At 33.7% G+C, this 24,242-nt stretch overlaps 2 protein-coding genes across 2 annotated transcripts in view; one reads left to right on the top strand and one right to left on the bottom strand.

The window, feature by feature from the left end:
* The window catches only part of LOC117111728 (rho guanine nucleotide exchange factor 3-like), a 34,768-nt gene extending 22,078 nt beyond the window's left edge, over positions 1-12,690 (top strand). The window contains exons 3-9 of the mRNA XM_033254726.1: positions 6,079-6,246; positions 6,667-6,826; positions 8,276-8,352; positions 8,648-8,908; positions 9,338-9,508; positions 9,794-9,980; positions 10,362-12,690. Of these exons, the coding sequence (XP_033110617.1) occupies positions 6,079-6,246; positions 6,667-6,826; positions 8,276-8,352; positions 8,648-8,908; positions 9,338-9,508; positions 9,794-9,980; positions 10,362-10,534 (1,197 nt within the window). The 3' untranslated portion in view covers positions 10,535-12,690. The remainder of the gene's footprint in view (positions 1-6,078; positions 6,247-6,666; positions 6,827-8,275; positions 8,353-8,647; positions 8,909-9,337; positions 9,509-9,793; positions 9,981-10,361) is intronic.
* Positions 12,691-15,730: 3,040 nt separating this feature from the next.
* LOC117111723 overlaps positions 15,731-24,242 on the bottom strand; it is a 10,242-nt gene continuing 1,730 nt past the window's right edge. Inside the window, exons 2-8 of the mRNA XM_033254717.1 lie at positions 21,514-21,704; positions 20,636-20,767; positions 19,927-19,930; positions 19,142-19,634; positions 17,765-17,849; positions 17,199-17,249; positions 15,731-16,868 (exon numbers count right to left, since the gene is read on the bottom strand). Coding sequence (XP_033110608.1) covers positions 16,464-16,868; positions 17,199-17,249; positions 17,765-17,849; positions 19,142-19,634; positions 19,927-19,930; positions 20,636-20,767; positions 21,514-21,704 — 1,361 coding nt within the window. The 3' untranslated portion in view covers positions 15,731-16,463. The remainder of the gene's footprint in view (positions 16,869-17,198; positions 17,250-17,764; positions 17,850-19,141; positions 19,635-19,926; positions 19,931-20,635; positions 20,768-21,513; positions 21,705-24,242) is intronic.

Raw genomic sequence — 24,242 nt, forward strand, 5'->3', positions numbered from 1 at the left:
TTTACTGCCCTCATGCCACTTTCGTTTTAATGCCTTAACAGTGAATATCAAGGTAATACTATATATAGGACTGTTCTATATTTAGTATGATTGTAATTATACTGTACTAATTTTACATATAGGCCTACTGAGTAAATAAGAAAAGAGCTACTGTATGTATTCCATTATGCTGCCCTATCCTACCAAGTGGAATAAACTTAAGGACAATATAATAAGAAATTTATATTTATATTCAAACAGTGTTGCTAATATAAGTGTTTACCTCAGTAAAATAAATACATTTTTTTTAAAGAAGGCAGATAAGAAGTGAAAATTTATTCATTTTTCTTGTCCTTATAATTATTTCAATTTTGCTGTAGAAATGTGCTTTTTAATGAAATAATGGGGATATCCTGAAATTAAACTGCAAAATAATAAAACTGTAAAAAGAAAATTGTATTTGCCTTTTCTTACAAAAAAGGAGTAGAAAATAAAACAAGATTAAATTTTTGAGTACAGGCATATGAATAAAGTATTTTTAAATATGCTGAATATTTGGGAGAAAAAAATAGCTACAAAACTATATTTATTTTCTAATGCAGGTTATGATAGGGGTTCATTACAGCACATAATGAAGCCAGCATAGCCTTTGGTGAAAGCATGGACCTATTAACAATTATTATTAATAGGTCCATGGGGAAAGCATGTGTATTAGAAGATTATAAGTTGGTCTACAATGTGCTACAAGTGTTTTATTTTATAATTTTACCAGACTAACATGGCTTTACTTAATGTTTTTTAGATTTATGTTTGTATTTTAAACTCAAATCTTTCAGTGTGTATTAGTAATCTGCTGAATAGAATACATACTTGCAGTCAAGTGAATCACTCTTTCATTGTAGGGAAAAGCTCTTCATCGGTTCCTCATTAAAAAATTCTTCTCATTGACAGTAATATAATTCTGTTAAGATTGAACGACAATGAACTATACAGGTTCTATTTCTTAACCAACTTTATGGTAACAGTCGAGAGAGACTAATGTTACGATATTAAAATAAATATTGGATTATAAATTTATGCATTTTCTCATAAATTATACATCTCCAATATATGAAGTTAATGAAGAAAAGCTATATATGTTTAGGTGAGACTTTTTTTATATCTCTTTTTGCGAAAATATTTTTTTTAAAGATCGTCAGAAGAGGGCAGAAAAAAAAAATTTTTTTGCTTTGTTATTTAGCAAATGGTGTAGCCAAGAAAATCCAGACAGGAAAAAGTAAAATGTTATTGGTGAATGTAAACAGTGTAGTAATGGGATGGTTAAATGCTTTAAATTTATATAATTAGGAAGAAATATAGAATCTTATTTTTGAAGATTTCAAAGCAGCGATGGGCACAATATAGTTTTATATTGTTTGTATTGTGCATGTATTTCTAGAGCAGAGCTGATTTCTAGTTGATTGTCTGCAAATTGAAAATATGAGATTTTTCCTATTGTACTATCAGCACAGTTATGATGACCTTCTGAAATTAAACTTCAAATAACAGCTAATAATTACTCCATTGAAATATTATCTTTCCTAAGAAAAAGGTCCTAATTCATGGTAATCTTAAAATAATTGTATTGAAAACTTGTGAACTGCTTCCCATATGTAAAATTCTACACCAGTAGCCAAAGTTAATCTTCTACATCAATAGAGTCAAAATAACTTGATTCACTGAGTCTATGTTTTCAAAGCGCTGTCATGCGAAGAATGCACGGTTTTAAGACATTGAGGGTGTGAAATGAGGCTTTGTGATTCTTCCTATTGGCTACATTTGTGCACCAATTAGCATCTTATAGTTGACACTTAAAAGGATTTTTAATTTAGTTTGACATTTGCTGTGCAATAATATAGACCTACTGTCGTAGTTCAGGATAATAGCCTATTAAATATGATGGAATTTTTCTTGCTAGATAGTCAGGTAAGATTTGATTTCATTGATTACATTTTGATGATAGAGAAGTCTGTAATTATTTAAAAGATTGTCTTAAGCTGTGTTAATTACTTCTGCATAAGACTTTTAAAGGTGAAGTAACTCACTTGAATTAAGGCTAAGGAACTGTGTCAGCTGTGTTGAGCAGAGTCATACATATGGGTAGCATTCAGTATGCCCTCATTTACAGTCTAATGGGCTGGCATTCAGGGACTGTGCCAGCTTGGGCAAGGGTTTAATCCATGTTGGACACACCAAGTCCCTGTCTCCCCTCGGCCATAAATTGGACCAAAAAAGGGGAATTTTCTAAGCACCAAGATATCCTTCTGAACCCCACACCACTGCTTTCAGTCGGAAATTGTCTGACTTGCCTGTCAGACAGCATAACCTCTTTCCCCCAATCGTTCATTGTTCCATGTTAACCATTTAGGCCGAAATATAAGAGTAAAAAAAGACTGGACGTTTGAGATTAAATGTCAAATCGCGGTCAGAATGAGGCCAAATGTCAAGTGCCAATTCATGATGTGTGGACTCAAATTCATTTTTTGCCCTGGCAGGAACACATGATCTGGCCCAAAGAAAGGTGTAAAAGTTATACAATATATATTTCTATGATAAAAAAAAAAAAAAAAAAGATTTATATTTATGTGATACTTAATAATACATACCGGTAATTTAAATTTACACATACATACATTAACACATTACAATTGCATCCACTTATCGTTTCCTTTAACTGTGTTCCTTTTTTGTAATTTTCCCATTGAAAGTAATAAATATTACATCATCCTAGTTTAGCTTGTCGGAGCAACATAAGGATTACATTCAAGTAAAGCTTTTAAGCTAACTTACCTGTCGTAATGATTGTCTAAAGTGAGAATATTTAGTGCCAAATCTTTCGAGGCTATAAGCAGTTGCGTACTTTCATTACAGTCTTTCTTTTGATTCCAATGTTTAAACACTTTTATTATTGAAATATAGTAATTTATTTAATTATAATCTTGTTAGCGAATCCAAGAATTCGGTGTGGTGGGCAACAAATAAACATGGCTATTAAAATATGGTTTAAAGAAAGACCTTGTAGAAAATGAAGTGTTCTTGTGTCTGTGTTTTGGAGTTTTTTTTTTCTTTTTTTTTTTTTTTGCTACAGTTTTTAATTTTTTTTTTTCAACAACACAGTCCTTATCACTGGCATATCAAATTACTAAAGCAGTAATATCAGTATTATTATTAGCAGTATTATTTTCATATTTTTGTATTTTCACTTGTTTGGATCATATTTGGTTTCACCCTTGATTTGTAAAAACTGACAGCCACAAAAGAAGCCTTCCTTAAAAGAATATATTTCTTGCCTAATATAAAATACTTTGAATAAATATAGTAATAAAAAAGCACAAAAAAGTTATTGATAATAATAATAATAATAATAATAATAATAATAATAATAATAATTTATTTTTGTATAGCCCCAATAAACATTAAATCATTCTCACAACGGTTTACAGCATGCTGGGATACATTGATATAAACATATTCACCTTTTTATCAAATGTATAAGTTTTCAGAAAATATTATTTCTCCCATTTATCATAAATGAAACAATTTCTTGACACTCTGTCGGTGGTTAGATGATTTGTTTGCTAGTTAATAGCGCCCCATAATTCCCAGGCGGTGAGCATGTTATTCATGTTGTTAATGCATCTTAAGCAGTCTGCACGGCCTTGGAACTATCAGTTTGTACATTCTAGGATTGCGGCCTAAAACTGAAAGTTCAGTCTTTGGCTGATTTCAATAACATGTAATTAATTTAACATGGAGAGGATGTCAAGCTAGGGATTCTCTAAAGAGAAAAAAAAAATGACCTCTCACATAGTAGTGTGTTTTGTATATACAGTAATTATGGTTTTTTTTTTCAACTCAAATTTCAACAGTGTTTAAAAGTAATGACGTATTTTAAATAGATTCATACCTGTGGATTTCTAAGTAAGAGAACAATTTGCATAATTGTCTAGTCTAAGATTAACTAGTCGTCTTTATATTTGGATCTATTTTTATCATGCCTCATATTGAGGTAGTTATGTGATGAGGAGATAGCAAGCTGTGTTAAGTGTCATTTTATTACCAAATATCAAGTAGCCATTATTCCAACGTATGTCTGTCTTCTTATGGAGAAATAGCTACTTATTATATAATTTACAATTTTCAATAATGGTTATACAATTATTTAATCTATCTTATGTAGGATGTAGGCTGAAATTAGAGATTTATTTATATGAAGTACACCCACATTTTTCATTGTTTTCATTTTTTTCCCCTACCATTTTACATTTTTTAAATATAGTACGTAAATAAGTCATAAATGTCTAGTTTATGTAAAAAGAAAAAAATAAAATAAATTATGTTTCACCATGGAGGTATGGTTTCACATATCTCAGTCATTTCAAAACTTTATATGTAATTGAAGTATTTATTTTACACTACAGGCACGAGTTTTTAAAAGTTTTTCTAGTGTAGTACCACACATTTTTATCTTTTTGATAGATTGGCTAATTGATTGATTCTATTTTAATATGTCATATTCAGTGTCTCCCTCATGATTTGCAACATGAAAATGCACTTGTATGTTTCCTAGAAAATGAAACGTTCATTACATTGACATACTGTACCACTGATAGAAATTATTTTTGGCAGACTTAAAGCCAGGCTGCATTGAGAAACAATGATGATATATTGGATATATTGTAGAAACAAATATTCTAAGAAATTGAAGGGGTGTTTGAAGAAATAATGAAAAACAGTAATAAATTTTTAATTAAAAATCTGGGGAAACTGTGGGTGGTGTTAATATTTCTGGTAGAATCAGGAAAACCCTAAAAAATGCAATTGCTTATTTAAAAGAATCAACATTAAGAACTTCAGCCACATGTCTAAACAATTTATATTTCTTGGATTTACAAGAATTTACAGACTTTTAAACTTAAAATATTTAAATTGATTACCAACAAATTTACTGTTGTTTTTGTGAAAAGAGTTTTTTTACATTACCATTGAGTTCAGTAGGACTGATGGTAGCCGGTGATACCAGCCGACTAATATATTTTTAAATAAGAATTTTACGCTTTTCTTTAATGAGTGGCAACAATTCCTAGTGGGAAGTGTATCCAAAGGAAATTATTGTGTGAAAAGTCACAGGATAATGATATTCACTTAATTCTACAATGAAGGACAGTTAAAAAACACAATCATATAAAACCCATCAAAATTAAAGAAATAACTAAGCCAAAAAAAAATAACTAAATTGGAAGAATTAATTATATACCCAGTTCAACATCAGCCGATCCCTCTCCTTTTTTCTCGAAACATCCATGATGAGACTTCAGCTTTACAGCTTACATAACCATTCACATGAACTCAGTTAACCAAACAATTACTTATGTACACCTACAGTTATCATAACAAAAAAACATAGAATATTGCATTTGCTGATTTCTTTGTGGGCTGAACCTAAGAAATTACATAAGAATGGTGCTTATTGAGCATGTCCGTGTTCGTTAATAAAATATGAAACAGCTCCATTAGCTTTTCAAGCTAATGTATTAACCATAATTAAACAATGATATAACAACAATAGTAATATAACAATAGTGATATTATGATGCTGATCTAGGCAACTAAATTAATATTTTGAGCCTAAAAATATTTCTATTTTGGGACATATACTGTGGTTCAAATAGAACCTTTAGCTAGGTGGGTGTAGGCATTCTTATCATGACAGACACTGAACAGGCAGCATATCATCTATAACCTACTATACGAAGGGCAGGCTTCCTATTGGCTGTTGTTTATTGGTCAGCTGTTCCTGACTGCATCATTAAAATCAGAACTCAACAGCCAGCCACTCAGATCATTAACGAATACAGCAGTGAGAGGAACAATAGCTAAGCAGGGATTTTAGTCTCACTGTATAACAAAGTCATGCCTTGTGAAAATTATTACCTTGGGTCTGGCTCCAAAGAAAACATGGCCAGCACGAGTGTCGCGACTAGCAAAGTGAAGAAACCTGCCATTGTGGAATTACGAGAGAATTTTCATGTGCTTCAGATCTCAAAATTACTTTTACAGAGGTCGATGAGTTTTCGCAACAGCACCTCATCGCCGAGTGTGACGATCAAACCATACAGCAAACCCCAGGCTACGCCAACGAAGAGGCGGGACAGCAGATTATGGTCGGAAACCGTACAGGGAAATATCAACGAAGTAATGACGAAAATACAGATAAAACGGCAAGAGGTAAGTTTAATTAACTGAAGTTTTTTTTTTTTAATGTGTTTAAGAACAACTTATATTTATATACTACTACTGTATATAACTTATTAACATTTAAAATGTGGGTTTCTTTTGTTACCAACATGTTGACTGGTATTCCTATTTGAAAATTTAATTTGATATGGTAGTTAATTATTAGCAAATGTCTGTCTGAAAAAGATTGTTTAATCATGTCTGGTGAACAGATTTCTTGGGCTAGACACAAACTGTGATGTCTGGTTGTGGGTACTGTCTAAGATAATTTCAGAATTGTTTGCAAAGGCCAAAGTTTTCAAGTTGAACACTTCATGTAATACCATTTGGTGTTATGTTTAATGGTTTTTGTTTGTCCTTTAGCTAGCTACACAGCATAATAATTCTACAATACTCTTTGTATTTTAATAGGCAATTTTTGAGCTGTTACAAGGGGAGCACGACATGGTAGACGATCTAAAACTGATCATGAAAACCTACCGCGATTCCATGCGATCATTGCAAATGCTTACAGAGAACGAATTGAACACAATATTTGGCACGTTAGAAACGTTGACTCCATTACACGAAGGTAAGTTCTTATAACGATTTTCAATATTTGTTTTCACAAGGTGTCACTCAAATTGTTGTAAACACACATTGGCGCTGTGCCATTTTTGAATGAAGTGAAACAAGCATTCCATTTTTTACTCTTCCCCGTGTGTCTGCGAAGTTGTAAGATCTTGTCTTGAGCAATTCTTGAATTAGTTCCAATAGATAAGTTCATCTAGAGTAGCAAGCTAAAAGCATTTTCAGCTGAAATCTAATTAATATTAATTCAAATGATATTCAACTCACAAGCGAAAATGATTTTAAAGACCTAGAAAAGTTTCATTTTGATCTGAAACCCTTAGTGATATTTTTATGATGCTCTTCAGAAGATTTGTGTGAGAAGTTTTAAGATAAGACTTAAGCGCAATAGAAAATCAGATACATACCAAAATTAGCTAATACTATTCATAGGTATTAAAAGCACAGCATTCCTCAAATCAAATCCATAGTAACCTGCCGTTGCACTCTCATGTGCAGTCTCTCATTATTAGCGATTGCATATCAGTACGACTAAGATTATGAGCTCCATAACAACAACCAATCACATTGGGAAATGCATGAAAGAAATGATTTGCTTAATGTTAGCCAACAAAAAATCATGTTAGCAATTTTAGACTGGCTTTAAGAAGATCATGAAACATTTTAAAACAAATTGTTTATCAGTTGATAAGTATATATGATACTGGTGAACAAAGTGTTTGCAGCAGCTAGGTAACCAAGATTATGTGGCTTAAAGTGAAAGTATTATGGTCCAACTACTGAAGCTTAATTTAATTAATTATCCCTGTACAAATGTTTCCTGTTGATAGCTTTTTCATTACAATTCAAAATCAGGTTTTTTGTCTGGAGGCTAGCTTATAGTAAGGAAAAATAAATCAAAAAATCAGTAAATATTTTTTCTTAGGGGGAAGCTTACCTGGAAAAAAACAAACTGTATTATTTGTTAATAGTGAAAAAATCTACCTCCTGGGGAGTGCATTAATTTGGACTGAATACCTGAACTACGTAATGCGAGCCTGAGAAGTGAAACTCAAATACGCATCAATTTCACATCAGAAGAGACATGTAGTACAATACTTAAATGAATTATACAATAGAATCTCCTCCTATAGGTAAATATTTGTTACAGATAGTCTAGCAGAGGCACATGTTCTTACTTGTTATTCCAAATGGTGTAAGAACACATATTGTACCCCTGTTATGTGTTTTCTAGTTCTTGTGTAAATCTAATTTTCTCTTTCTGTTAGATGTTGAAAACAATTTAATAGGCTATGGGAAGTTGGGACCCAATTGACAAAATTTTGGACAGCTTAAAGAGAACTAAACCAATCTGTCACAAGGAGAAGGCATGCGATCATTATGATGAATGTTCTTGCAATTGAAAATTTATGACATTATCTCATAAAACACATTTTTTTGTATTTTTCAGAATTAATTAATGGATTAAGGTTGCAAAGAAATCAAGATGGTACCACAGATGTTGTCGGAAAAGTTTTCCTAGAATGGGTATGTCCTGTTTTGCTCGTAATAATTAAGTTCTAGGCACAATGTATAGCTATAATTGCAAGTATTTAACCTGAAAACATACAGTACAGGGAAAGATTGGAAGGTTGACTGAGAAAATTAACATGAATGTTTTAAGAGGGAAATGCTTAGGTGTATTGAATTTCAAGGTAAATGACTGGACCTCTTGGTTTGGTACAAGGAAGTTTTCAGCAATTTCTCCCAACTGACCTTGTTATTCGAGGCAAGTAAACACTTTGGAATGATAAACATTTTTTTTTGTTTTTTTTTTCTACAGTTGCCCACCGTTCTAGATACATATATAACATATTGTTCCAACCAACTCGCTGCAAAGACTCTCCTTGATGAGAAGAAGCAGACAAAGCAAGTTAGTGACTTTCTGCAAAGGTGTCAAGAATCGCCATTCAGCCGCAAGCTAGATCTTTGGAATTTTCTAGACGTTCCCAGAAGTCGACTAGTAAAGTACCCACTCTTGCTGAAGAACATCTTAATGTTGACGCCAAGCGATCACGAAGATAGACAATCTTTAGTAGAAGCAGTAAGTCTAATAGTTTTAAAAATTTATGTCACTCTTATCACATTTGTGGTCGTATTGATAGTGATTAATTTGAAAATTCATATCGAAACTTCCTGTAAATGTCATTACCATTCAAATTGAGAGATTTATGAATCTGGCTTCAGCCTTGCCCATAATCTTGTGGGTTGTACCACCTCAAATTATCAATAAATAACTTGTTCTGTCTGATGAGATATCTTGTGGTTTAGTCTTTATAACTTCCGAGTTTGCTACCTGGTCTAAATGATTGGTCTGGTTCTGTGTTGGCTTCCTCCAGACAACCAGTTTACGTCATCTTCTCCCAACATAAACATTTAACCACAACAAACCAGCCATTAAAAACCTGAATTTATTTTATTTTATTTTTTTTTTCTTGTTCAAATAAGTTATGACTTTTCTTACTCTTTATAGATAAAAGTTGCAGAGAATATGATAAAAATGGTTGATAGGCGAACAGGAGAAACAAAATGCCGTCATTACATCAACTCATTTGAATACTTAGACGACAAACAAAGGCATCCGCTGATAAATGAACAAAAAGTCCTGCTCTGTGGTGGTTTACTGAAAAACAGCAAAGGAACAGTAAGTTATATGTTTCAGCATTTTTTATCTGACATACTCAACCATATCTGGTCAAACTATACATATTTTCTTATATGTCTGAACAAACATAAGCCTGTTGTATACCCAGCATAAAACTTATTGAAGAACAACGGTACAATTTCAAGGGTACATGATTCAGTCAATGACTATGCAAATTATCTCAGTCACATGACATCCCCACAGCAGGTGTCTTGTCCTCATGAATTTATATATTTATAATCCTTCATTTCATACTGACGTGAATGTTTATCGTTAACCTTGCAGAAACTTCATGTATTCCTGTTTGAGGAGATACTGGTGATGACGAGGCTGGTCACGCGCAATGGCAACAAAGCCTACCAAGTTCACCGTCAACCAATTCCCATCGGAAACCTGATGGTCGAAGATCTATCTGATGGAACAGTCAAGTCTGGTGGGTCATTCAGAGGTGCTTTCACAAACAACCAAACATGTAAGTTCTTCTCTATTATTAATTTATAAATATGATGAATGCAACAATATGTCCAAAATATATATATATAATATTAAGTGATTTAAGACTTTAAATATTGAAATATTCTCTCTGGCTGATTTCATCCAAATGTGAGTTATAAGATCATGAATTCTGATGTTTAGAATGAGATAAAATAATAATTAATTTTTAATTAATGAGCTTATGAGTTCATGGTTATGAAGCTTAATTAATTATTTTAATCATGATATTAATTATCTCATTAGTACAGTATGTGGTCATTATTTTGTCCCACTAGGCTTTGCTCTATCAGTCTCACAATGCATATATTTCTATTTGTTTATATAAAACTAAATTTATATTTTCATTTTCTTCTAACAGATAAACACACATTACGAATTAACCCTGTGGATGGCAGTAGCGGACAGTCATGCAGTTTGCAAGCGAACGATGAACATGATAAAAAACAATGGTTACTACAACTACGAAGTGCAATCAATTCAGTAAAGCAGGAAAACGGAAACACGATGTTGCCCACCTCATCATCAGACTGAATAAAAGGAGATAGTTTTATGCGATGATGTTATATATGCAGGAACTTGTGGATGAAAATATAGCAGCACACAACTGTCCCAGCAAACATCTGGACAATTTACGTGTGGGCTGTATACGCAAAGACTTGACATTGTAATTTAGAGACACGCGGCAGTCCAAGAAACATCTGGACAATTCAGTTGGCACGCAGTGTCCGAAAACACCTTGAGATTGATTTAATTAATGTGGTTGTCGGTCGCGGCAGAGGGGATGTGCTGCGAAGCTTGTAACGCTGAAATGGACTTGTTGCTGATAGCCATAGAATGACTACACATCTGTATTTTACAACAGTGTGCTTGATATGCCTTCTGGCATGGTCTTTATCATCATTTTTTGATGCTATGTGTTGATCATGAATATTCATAAATATTTCAATCAAACTGCATCTTTATGTGCTAGGTTAATGGTACAATACTTAGATCATGAATATTCATACAGAATCATAAATATTTAAATCATTAACTGCATTATTATGCTGTGTTAATGTAAATTTGATCTTGAATATGCATAGCTAATAATTTATTATTACTATCATGTTATAATTAAAGAGAGACAATCAACTTAAGAAACCTTCATTTCTCTGTTTTTACGGGTATTTTTCACTGTAATCTGGGGAAAATAAGATTAACCAAATTTTTAAATAGTGAATTTATCTGTTAACTACATTTTAGTATTTTTATACCCACACAACTCATATATTTCGTTACTTTGAAAATTTGCTTTGAAATGTTTTTGTTTTCTGATCATATTGTTTCAGTTACACTGTACTTAGAACAACAGCCTGAGTAACATGGGGCCTTAAATGTAAATTATGTATATAATAAGTTCAATGTACAAATTGTAAGTAATAGTCTTTTTTTTTATTGTAAAGGTGCTTTTTACTGAAGGATATATTCCTGTCGTAAAGAGACAGTTCGACAGTTGGAGAAAAAAAAAACAATTAAAAAGTGTACCTGGATGGATAATCCTGCACTATGGTTCTAAAAAAATAATCAATAAAAGTATACAAAGTTGAATTTGATTTTAATCTAAGAATAAACAACCATGAAATATTCATAAATGTTGATATTTTGTTGAAAATCATTATGTATTTAGAAGCAATTCTTTCAACTCATATTTCTTGTAACAAGACATTTGTATTTATAACTTGATGAATTACAGTAAACCGCAAGGCAACTTTCAGTCGTTTCTTAAATTTAGCAAAGATTTTTTTAAAAATTAATTTGTCTTTCTTTAATTTTAGTATTTATTTGTTAATGAAAAATTAGAAATCAGTAAGAATGAATGAATAAATTTATAAAATTTAACTTTGTTATTAAAGTTGGAAGTTTGCACGAGTGATTCAAAGGAGTTCATACCAGTGTAAAGCTAGTTTCACTTTATTAGCAACTTCTAGATTTTTAAGAGAAGAACAATGTACTACAGTTCGCCCTCCAATTCGAGACGACCTTTGGGATGTGAACATTTGGTGTGGTCTCTTGTTGGTCTCCAATTAGAGGATTAGCATTGTGTTAGAAGATTGTTATTTGGTTCTTTTAAAAAGTGGTTACAAATTAGAGGGGTCTCGGAGAGGGGTCTCAAATTGAAGGGTGCCCTGTAGTAATGCGTCCTGACCTGAAAATGACAAGTCATTCCAGAAATACTAATGTTCCCCCACCCAATTATTTTGGCAGTCAAAACCGGGGGTAAACTAGGGCATAAAATCCTGTAGTAAAATTGGAGACAATGCATCTTATTCAGGCCAATTGTTTGCTTCATGTATCCTGTGTTTTGATTCGTTAATTTACATTTATTTATTTATTTTGTTCATCTTCAATTTTAATGTGTTCTTGAGTGTCTAAATCCTAAGTTGTGATTTTTGTCAATGTATTGAAAAAAACAAATTATTTAAAATAGTTTATTAAGTTTTAAAAATGATGTTAATGGTGTACTAGCAGGCTCATTGTGTAAATGTCATACCTGCAATATCTTTCACCCATTTGTCTGTAATACTACTATCAATCAAATTGTGTCAGAGAAAAATTATTATCCAAATTGACTTCATTGTGTATGTAGTCTTTCCAGTTATTCTTGGAAATAAATGCTAATCACTTTGTAAATGAAACAAAAGTAGCAATTTCTTCTTGTTTTTTTAATTTTTGTATTGACTGAGAAATGGCTCGTGTGAATTAGTTGATGAGTGATATCCATTGTGCAGGAGTCCTATGCTCGCATGACCCCTGCTGTACATCCGATCCGAAGGTTGCGGTCTTCATGGTGTAAAGTATTAGCATTCAAATTACTTGAAAGTGGTATTCACTTTTTCTGACACAGCACACGCAACAGTACAATCCAACACATACGTCTTTAAAAAAGCTACATTGTCATTGTTTCCAGGGTTTAGGCCACCTGAAACACTTCTAAGAGATTTTGAGTGATGCCCGTTATCGTTTCCCCTTCCTCCCCCCCCCCCAAAAAACAGGGAAGATAAGCCAATCTGTCACTGGTTCTATCTAGTCTGCATAATTCATAAGAACACGTCAGATTAACCCCTGAGCAGCACATTGCCTAAAAAACTGGCCAAATCCCTCCCCTTTCCGTCAAACTGCTCAAGCTCCCCCTCTCGTTCACATTCACCCGATCAAAGCAAAAATATATTTTTTTCTGAATTATCAATTTATTAATTTTCTTTGGTAAATAACATGTTCTAGAGTGTCTTGGCCAAATTCTTCATTCAGGATTAGTCGCTGGACCCCTATCAGAGCTCCCCCTCTTGTTCACATTCACCCGATCAAAGCAAAAATATATTTTTTCTGAATTATTAATTTATTAATTTTCTTTGGTAAATAATATGTTCTAGAGTGTCTCGGCCAAATTCTTCATTCAGGCAGCAAGAGATTAGCCGCTGGACCCCTATCGGAGCTTCAACATGTAAAATCCTCTGTCGGACCACTTATTATGTCAAATCTTCTGTCGGACCACTTATTATGTCAAATCCTCTGTCGGACCACTTATTTTTCTGACACCACACCATTAAAGACCATGTCTTTTAATGGATCAAGAAGTTCATAGAAATCATTCGATAGAAATCAATATTATGGTATAGAGGGCAGTTTTACACAAACTCAGGTTTATTTCTGAAACATGAAATATGGTCAGTTAATGCATTGGAAATTGTATATTGCAACAGACAGGTTTATTTATTACGAATTCGATATATAGATTAAGAATCTGTTTAGCTCACAATTTGATTTCAAGCTTCTCTTTCTGTATTTTTTAATTGTTTAAAGATTTGTTTTAAATTTAGTAGGCCTCTGTATAACATTCTTTTGTATTTAGAAAATAATGTTAATTTTATGTTTTGTATTAAGATATTTCGGATGCACGATAAAGCTATTTTATGTGTGCCACTGTTGTAAAAGTGAGATACATTAAATTGAAAAAAAAAATTAAACAGACAGATATTATATAGGGCAGCAAACATGTTTCACACAAACTCGGTTTATTTCTGAAACATGAAATGCGATTAATAATGCATTGGAAATTGTACATTGCAACAGGAAAATGATAACATACGGTACGTAGTTAAAACCCGGTCGCCAATTTTTGTTGTGGTTACGCAGTGAATATAAAACAAACTATATGTTAAGTCTAAAGTAATTCCTTCCTGTTAAAACGTTGGTGATTGATTAATGTTTATGCTATTAACTTTAAGTATACTACAGTAGTATACAATAAGATGTTAATATTAACAAATTATTGCATTGGCCTAGGGCCTATATCCGCCTTAAAAATGACCGAAGAATTTGTGTAATTCTATTTAGTTTGTAATTAATACGGATTTTAACTCGATCTCGACAGGAGATACATTATATTATATATACATGTTGTAAAAATGTTGACTTCAGAAACACTGAAGTTTATTGCAACAAATACTTTAACTATAATTCCAGTCTTTGATTTTGTGTCAAGCGTTGACAAAGACTACAGGTTGAGTAGTCGAAATATAAATGTTAATGTTCCTAAGTCAGCATATTTATATAGAACATAGGACGTCAGCTGTACAGAATTCGAACATAGTTCTTGGTCTCTTATACACATCTAGATGTGTATAAGAGACACCTTAGATACGCTCTTGATATACATATTTGCTTGACAAAGGTTGATAACCGAAAACGTTTGTTCATTTAAATCTAATAAATATACCAACAAACTGCCATCACTCCATGGTTTTGTTTAAGGCCTATCTATAGGCCTATAATATACAGGCCCATACTGTTTATAAACCATATACAGTAGGCCTACAGTATATCGTTTTATTCTTCCCTGTTTTCTGTTCATGTTCCATCGACTTTCTTCGACTGTCAAGATTTGTACTCTGTCAAGTCTGTCATACAGTGTCGACACCAAAAGTTCTCTCTTGAGAATGGCTAATATTGAGACACCCCTATTCAGAAGAAGCCCCTATTAGAGCGACACTTTTCCGTGAAACGAGGGGAAATATATCTCTTAAAACTAGGCCTACAGTCAACTCCTATTAAGAGGCACCCCTACTAAGGGAACGGCGGAACTTTCTGAGTATGCCAAATGGTCAAATAACCCCTATGCCTATTAAGGGGACACCTATTTTTTCTTCGTTGTATCACAACTACAGCAGTCTCAAAAATTCATTCAACATATTTTGAGACCTTTTGATCAATAAACCAGAATTTTTCCCCCCTGAATCCGAACATTTGTATAGAAATATTGTTTTTTCATATAATATACTTTTCATTCTAATCCATACCATAATATGCACCCTTAGGTCGTTACTCCATTCACACTCCATCCAATAGAAAATTCAATATTTTAAAAATAATAGAACAATATAAAGTAAATAACAGCAGCACTTTTGAGACTAACAATATAGAATTTATTCTCTAGCTTTTGTCCACACAATGGACTTCATCAGGAGACTGTACAAATCTCCTGATGAAGTCCACTGTGTGGACGAAAGCTAGAGAATAAATTCTATATTGTTAGTCTCAAAAGTGCTGCTGTTATTTACTTTATATTGTTCTATACTGTATCAGAGTAACGCGGCTATACTTTTCATTCTTCAAAAATAATAATACTTGGTCTTGGATGATGAAATAATATTGGGAAAATAGAAAACTATTGTTGTCTTAATTAATTATATTTCTGCTGATTTCATATTATAAATTAATTGTATTTGCATTGCAAATTATTGCTATAAATTAGTTTTAATTCTACTGTAACTGATTCTTATGCCAATAAAAATAAAATTATAAAGAGTGTATGTCATCGTTGCAAGAGAAAATGTCAAAAACCCCTATTAAGGGGAAAATTTCGTACTTTTGGTCCTGAATAGGGGTACCAATATTCAGGGGACACTACTAATAAGGGGACACTTGTTTCAGTCCCGAAGGTGTCTCCTTAATAGAAGTTCTACTGCATTTTTAATATTTTATAAGTAATATACTTGTAGGACTTTTATCTGGATGTATGAGGTTACAGTAGTACGGTACTAAAAGTATCCCTGTAGTTTAGATGAAAAACTTAGATTTCCAAACTGTAGGTCTACTCTACGACTTTCAAAATTAGTACTGGTAACAATTACTATGGGCCTGTGCCAAACGTATATATATATATATATATATAGGCCGATTTGTTTGTTTGCTTTTTTTCGAGAAATATTAGAAAATTGATATTTACTAATACATTAGGCCTATGGAATTATAACTATCGATTTCTGAACATCATTATTAGTGCGTGTTCAAACTACCAAAACGTTTAACTGAATGGTGGTTTCGTTTTTAACCAATGCTGACGAGTAGCCCACAATTGTTAGGTCGAGCAATAGAGAATGTCACAGTAACAATTTTCAACTTCCAACTTTGTTAAATAGTTTTACTGACCCGTCGTCACTTTCCCTATCCTAACAAAAAGTTTTCTTGCATCTAAAGTTGACATTCCAAGTTCTGTAAGCATTGATTCGTCCAACGCAAGCAGTAGAGGCCCGTCTATTTCCTCCTTTCGGAATGCTAATGCGTATTTCTCAAGGCCAATCTCTTTCATGAACCTCTCGACTCCGGCCACTGTGTAACTCTGGAGCTCTTTTGTTGAAATCTTCATGCCCCGGGAGGCACCTTCCGAGGGGCTGTTGTAGATATGCTGCATGATATTTGGAGTTGGAGGTAATGGTCGCTCGTTAATTGTGTCGTATATATCCTCTCCATTGTTCATTATTGACTCGATTTCTCGTTGAAGAGTATGTATCTTGTGAACATATTCGTCATTTTTATTCTTCGCTTCCTGAAACATAATTATTGAGAATATTGTTCGATATTGTGTTATATATATATTTCCTTTGATATGCCAATTAAAGTTTAGCTTTTAATATAGACCAGTTTATTATTTGTATTATGTGGCTTGCAAAATTCGTGCTCTGGGCCTGTATTAGGTCCTCAGGAACCATACACCTTCAAAAAACGCTCTTAACAAAATGAATAATAATAATAATAATAAGGCTTTAAGTATATATTAATAATAACAATAATAATAATAATAATAATAATAATAATAATAACAAAAACAGTAACAATAATGATGATGATGATAATGATGATAATAATAATTACTTACCCGTAACTCCTTTTTTAAACTTGCTTCCTGTTTTCTAAATGTTTCGATCATCTAATAGGAAAAAACAATATATTTATAAATAATTAGCACTATACTTTGCGCAACTCAGGCAGGAGATCGGATTGGCTTACTCATTTAATATAATTCACAAACAAAAATCATCTCAGGTTACATTCAAATTCAAGTGTTCTTTATTGGCAATTTCGTAAACAAACGACAAAATTTCAAAAATCAGTAGGAGAAAAAAAGCACGACACATACAAATTTAACTTACAAATCTAAAAGTTGGAAAGTAAATTTACAAATTGATTTAAAAAATGAATATAAATGTGTTATGATAAGCCCATGCTCATTTTTTTTGTCAGTGTTAATGTGCATAAAAAGCTAATCACACCATAATGTATATTTTCGTCTGTATTTTATATGAGTTTGGTTATGGTTTGTCTATAATGTGCAAAACTGTTTATAAAAATTGGTCGGAATAAGCCAATTGTCTTGCATTGAACTTTGGTTTTGCGAAATTGAAACTACAAGAGTGCTTATTCTTGTACTCGACTTCGACTTACTTGCTGCTGGGATTCATACTTCTTTTTCCAGGATTGCTGTTTATTAGAACCACTGTCACCTTCTGAACCAGGAATGTAATCATATCTGAGGAGATGAAGTATTTGAGTGAGTGAGGTGTGGATTTATTTGACGGTAGATTTTTGCTTTAAATGGCCTACATTTAGACAAAGATTACAAAAAGGGGAAAGAGTCCGTTCCAATTGAAAATTTGTAGCTACGCTAGACAAAAACCCACTGATATCTGACTGGAGATGGTAACAATAGTGCGCACACTTCAAACAGAAGAGCATTTGTACTATTGATTCCGTGAAGAAAGGTACACACGGACCCCACCCCCTCACAAAAAATCAAAATGTGGTGGGTACACCCAGTGTGGGTGAGGGTGGTCCTGTAAGTCCGGGTCATCCTGGAGGGAGTGTCTTCCAATCCTGCGTAATCAGACGTCACGTTCGTACGCAAGACGCTACACTGTCGCTATAGTGTTTTCATTTGCAATTGTTGCACCGCGTCCCCGACGCAATCGGAAAGGCTCCCCGAATCTACCGACCAATCAGCAAAAAGTTCGGTTTCCATAGAATCGCTCACCCTATCGGCGACAGTAACCGACAGTTTTCGGGAAGGTTTGAACCTGGTTCAACAACCGTCGGCGACTGTCGCCGATAGGGTGAGCGATTTTATGGAAACCGAGCTAAACCGATGTTCACGGAAAGCTGTCAGCGATAGCGTGCCGATTGCATGGAAAGCCTGGTTTCATAAAAATCGCTACATGCTATCATCGCCGGATCCTTTGATGACGCTGATCGGTCAGTTCAGTCACGGAGCGTTTCCATTAAGTCAGGGACAGCTACGCATTGCAACGATTGCAGTAAAAAAAAACAAAAAACTGTAGCGACAGTGTGCGATTATATGGAAACCAAGCTAAACCAAGCTTGCCGAAAGTTGTCGCGATAGTGTGTATTGATTGTATCGAAAACAAGCTTGATGCATCACACAACTGGCGATTGTCAGAAGTGTCTCAATAAATATTAACAATTTTTAAAAGTATTGATGCCGTGTACGCAGGGGTGGCGCCAGTTCGAGGCCCGGGGGAAGTCCCTTGTCGGGGAAGGTCTCCTCCCCAATCTTTAAGAAAAAAACCTCAATTCGTCGGAGAGAAAACAAAAAATATATGTATTTTCTTTTAAACTCATAAATTGTCATATTTTTCGGAGGCTCAAAACATTTTGAACGACGCCCGATCACGCCTTTTCTGTCTAACAAATCAAAAGGTGTGTTGTCTAACTGTTTTAATCATTATATAACAGTGGCCAGTGAGTGGACATTATACCATAACATGGTCTAAGGTGTAAATATGCAATGATAAATGTTGAACGTACTCATCATCATCATCATCATCATCATCATCATCATCCTGTAGTTCATAATGGTTTTTGGTAGTTTCCATAGGTTGTTCGTAGCTTGTATCTGGGTCTGGTGGCTTGGGTGATGTAGGTGATTTGGCCGGTTTTGCCGGTATTTCCGGTGTTTTAAGCATTTTCGGCTCTTTGCTTGTTTTGTGGCTAAATGAAGTTACTTTATTAAGTAATTTTTTTGATGTTAATTTTCCAATACTCTTCACATAATCTGTTTTGTTAGGCAGTTTAGGAGAAGAAACTGGTTCTTTGTCTGGTGTGGGTGTTGTTGGCTTTTGCCCTGGTTTCGGCGGCCGTTCTGGTGGAGGTTTGTCAGGACGATCCGGTCGTTCTGGAGTAATCGTTTTCACAGCGTTGTACAGATTTTTCCACATGTCCACTTCATTCTTTAGGTCTGTTATTTGCCGTTTGATTTCCGTTTCGTTGATTTCTGCAGCTTCTTTCACGGATTTCTTACCTAGTTTGAGAAACAAAGACACTGGCATTTTAGGCTAATACTATAATAGTCCATCACAAATGAATAAAATAGTGTTCGTATTTTTAGTATCTATAGCAAATCTGAGAGTGATGGTTTGATAAAATGCAAATAAGGATAGAAATATATATGGAGAGAAATCGATGTTTAAGTGGATGGATGGATTGATTCACTGATTGATGGAGGATGAGTTGATGGATAATAATAGATGGTGGACGGATTGGTGGATGCATGCATGGATGAATATTATACAGGCGGACGAACAGATGAATACCGTTCTGTATATAGATGGATAGATAGATGGATAGAAAGGATTAATGATTAGATTAATGACGGGTAGATAGATTGAACCAGTTGGTGTATGGTTTCGTGTGTGAATGGACTGGTGGATATATATAACAATGAAGCCCCTCTTAAGTTTGTAAAAAAAAGAAACCCATCTCGAAAAGAAACTCATGGGCTTTTAATCAAAATAACTGGGCTTTTTTCGAGATAGTTGTTACATTCATACTGACGTTATCTTATATTATTATGATAGCGTGTCAGTATCAATATTATTTCAATGTACTTTATAAAAAATATTGAACAGAATTTGAAATTTCATTTAATTTTAGTTGAAAAAATGTCATTTTTTCAACTAAAATTCAATATTTCAATAAAATTCCAAATTCTGTTCAATATTTTTTAATGTAGCAAATGTAGCAAATCCAAAATTGACAGCATTCATTTTGAAAGAACGTCTTCCTCTTTAGTTTGCGAATGTAAATCTCGAAAAGAAGCCCATCTCGAAAGAGGCCCATCTTGAAAAGAAGCCCATCCAAGGGTCCTAAAAAAAGAATGAGCCCAGGTTTCTATTCGAGGTTTTACGGTATTTTGATAACCTGGTTCTCCACTATTCTGGTATTACGCCATTTAAATGTTCGGGCTCGTGACGTAAATGTTCATGCTCATGACGTAATCTTATGGCATGAATGATGACTTACTTGAGGGAACGAAAGCTCTACCAATTCTGTCATCGGGTGAAGGTGGGCACTGATTTTTGTTGTGAAGTGTGCTGTCGACATTCCTTGATGTAAGTAAAGGTCGTAGTTTTGTTGGTTTTTTCCGTAAACGCACTACAAGAAACAAAACGTGTTTTACAAAACAGCTTTAGGCCTACCACCGACACATTTGTTCAGTATTTTGCATTTTCATTTATATATATATATATATGTGTGTGTATGTATATATACACTTACGACTAAGAAGTAAACCGTTTTTCCTTTTAAACTGTCAACTTCATCTACATGGAAATTCCCTTCTAATAATATTCCGTCACTACTAGCACTTGAATGCGTCTGTGGTATGATGTTTCCGTGTGGGTAAAAGATCCGGGTTTAAGTTCCTCTTCTGTCACATTATTTCGATTATAGGCATAAAAATAATTATAAATGCAGTTTTAGACTTGCTGTTTCTGGGAGTTTATAACACCTATCTCATTCGAGTCTAAACGTATTCCTCCATGACTCGAGTATGGAAAAAAGTATCTCTGTCTGGACTCGAACATACATCCTCTCGCTATTTAGGTTGGCATCATACCACTAGACCACAGAGAGTTATATTGGCGCAGATCTAACAATCGGACATAATGCAGCAGTTTATATAGCAGGGATACATCAGTACAGGGAGTTGTGAACTCCCTGATCAGTAGATAAAACACAACAAATACAATATATGTATCAGGTCAAAAAATGTTTTACTAAAAATGCCTACTGTTGATCAGGTCATATATAGTAGGCCTAAGTACAGTGAATATACTAGTATGGTGCAAGAAAAAAAACAGCAAACCCTAACAAAACGGGCATTTAAATAATGCTCTTACCATACGTCCTCTGTGTCGCATATCGTCTGGCGCGACGTCAACACGATACAACTCCAACACATCTTCTTCATCAACACATTCTGTTGGATCAGCTGAGTAATAGTTTTCGATGACACGGACCATCGGGGGTAAGATATCAGCTTTTAACAGGGCCTCGACACCTATGTACAACCGGTCGTCAACTCTAGGGTCTGCATGAATTCAATGAAAAAAAGCTATAATAATGTACCTGTACAATGTGACCCCCACCCCCGAAAATATCCAAATTATATCTTGAATACATAATAATAATTATAATTAGCTTATTTTTGGGTGCCTTTCATTGAAAAGTAATGTCTAGGTTCTAGTAGAACGTTTGGGTAGATGACAATCCAGTACGCCTTTTAACTGTGGGCTTGGAACAATTTTCCCCTGAGAGCAAACTGGTCTACTCTGCATTTACCCCCGACTGAGAACTCGCACTCTGTATTACAGTGCACTGCTGATTAACCATTTCTCGGGAAATTCATAGGGATATCCCAAGCATGGTACTGTCATCATGTAATAGAAACTACAATGCACTGATGTGATTTCTGAATAATTATAATAATGGTAGGTCCAATGGTAACAACGATAAATAATAATAATAATAATAATAATGATAATGATAATAATAATAATAATAATAATAATAATAATAATAATAATAATAATAATAATAATAATAATAATAATAATAATAATAATAATAATAATAATAATATTGAACATTTATAATGCGTCAGTATCCATCAAAGATGCTCATGGTGCAATACAGAAGTCGAGAGAGTTATTATCAGTTTGTAATCTTCACGAATAAAAAAATAAATAAAATTAATAACCGTATCCCTGGTGGGGGAGGCTTCAAGAGTGCCTTTGCATGCCCAAGGCAGAAATTCCTAATTAGCAACTCCTAAGACCCACGGAGGGAAGGAACGTCTCACGTTTCCGTTTATGGGCTGCCCCTTAAAGGTGGGGGGGGGGGGTCCCACACCGCTACCCTTACAGGAGTGGCCTAAACTTAATCTATGCCTAAAAGTACAATATTGAAAAAATTTAAACAGATTATTTAGTGTGTATTTATCGTAAGGATGAAGTGAACAAAAACGTCTTAAGCTTATTCTTATATATGCTGAGGGGAGTACTTTGTTTAATGTTATCTGGTAACAAATTCCGTAAGTGTGGTGCAGCGGATGTAAAAGTACGTTTCCCCCAGTTGTTGTGTATGAGTGGTTCATAGAGCAAATTTTTGTTGTTTGATCGTAAGTAGATTTGAGATGTAGGCTGGAGCAGTCTCCATTGATTGGGCTTAAAAGAAATGTAAAATTGAGTGTCGTCGGCATAGGCGAAACTGCAGATTGTGTCTTCGAACTATAGGCCTATCACCCAAGGGGCGACAGTAAATGGAAAGAGAGGACCAACCAAGCACGCTTCCTTGTGGCACTCCAAATAAGAGTCGACAAGGTGCAGAAGATGTTTCATTGATTTTACGCACTGTGTTCTACCTGAAATGTAAGATATAAATCACTTTTAGTATGGTTCCATCAAACCCACCTTCTTGGAAAATACACTTTTTTTTTATAAGAACCAGTAAAATTTTGCCCAGGCTCAGTGTTCTTATTTTTTGGCCGATTTCAGGCCCAAAATGTTCTTATTTTGTTCTTAGTTTACACACCTTTTAAACAAAAAAATTATTTAATTGTACGGCAGTATGCACTGTACTGAAATGTACGTGAAAGAAAGTGACCCCTTAAAAAATTTCCCCCAAATGTCAGATAGGTACACCTACTCTACTGTATTATAGAGGATATTACAGTCACACCTTCTGCACATAATGTACAGATATAATATTTTGATTTTTAAAAATATAAACGTCGTTTGAAATTTTACCTCAGCCTCAATTTGTTTTTATTTTGTTCTTAATTTTTAAGCAATTTCAGCCTCAGTGTTCTTATAAAATGTGTTCTTATAAAAAAAAAAGTGTATTTATTAAAATGCAGTGGTCCACCGTATCAAAGGCCGCAGACAAGTCCAAGAGAACAAGGGCGACAGTTTACCTTCATCCATGGCTGTTAATATGTCATTTTCTACCTTTAAAAATGCAGTCTCGACACCATGGTGGACGCGATATGCGGATTTATTGAGATAGGCCTATTGGACGATAATTACTTAAGGACATCCAAGTCGAGACTCTTCTTTTTTAGGAGAGGGTGAATTTGAGCAGATTTTAGATATTCAGGAACTGTCCCTGACGTTAAGGACTGGATAATTATGTGTGTTAAAGGAAGGACAATAACATCACTGCATTATAATTAATATAATGATAATAATCACGTTAATGATAATGACAATGGAAATTACAATAATGACAGTCCAGGCATAAATAACTCTCGAAAGCTTAAAAAAAAGCATACAATAAAATGTTACGATGATGTGAAAAAAATGTACGTTTTAAAGGAATTATTAGTATCGTAAATTGACGTATTTGAATTAAGGATGAGAGATAAGGTCGAGAAATTAAAATTTTAAATACTATCAGTATAAAAAGGATGAACCAGATACCAAGTTCTTGAATACGGCAGTAAAGTATTAAAGAAATCTTTAATAATATAAAAAAAATGTTAATTTAATATATATATAAGATGTGTATAAGAGACAGACAATGCACTGATGTGATTTCTGAATAATTATAATAATGGTAGGTCCAATGG

Source organism: Anneissia japonica, unplaced genomic scaffold, assembly GCF_011630105.1.
Source record: "Anneissia japonica isolate Jap-2015-1 unplaced genomic scaffold, ASM1163010v1 scaffold288126_len377047_cov203, whole genome shotgun sequence".
Classification (NCBI taxonomy): domain Eukaryota; kingdom Metazoa; phylum Echinodermata; class Crinoidea; order Comatulida; family Comatulidae; genus Anneissia; species Anneissia japonica.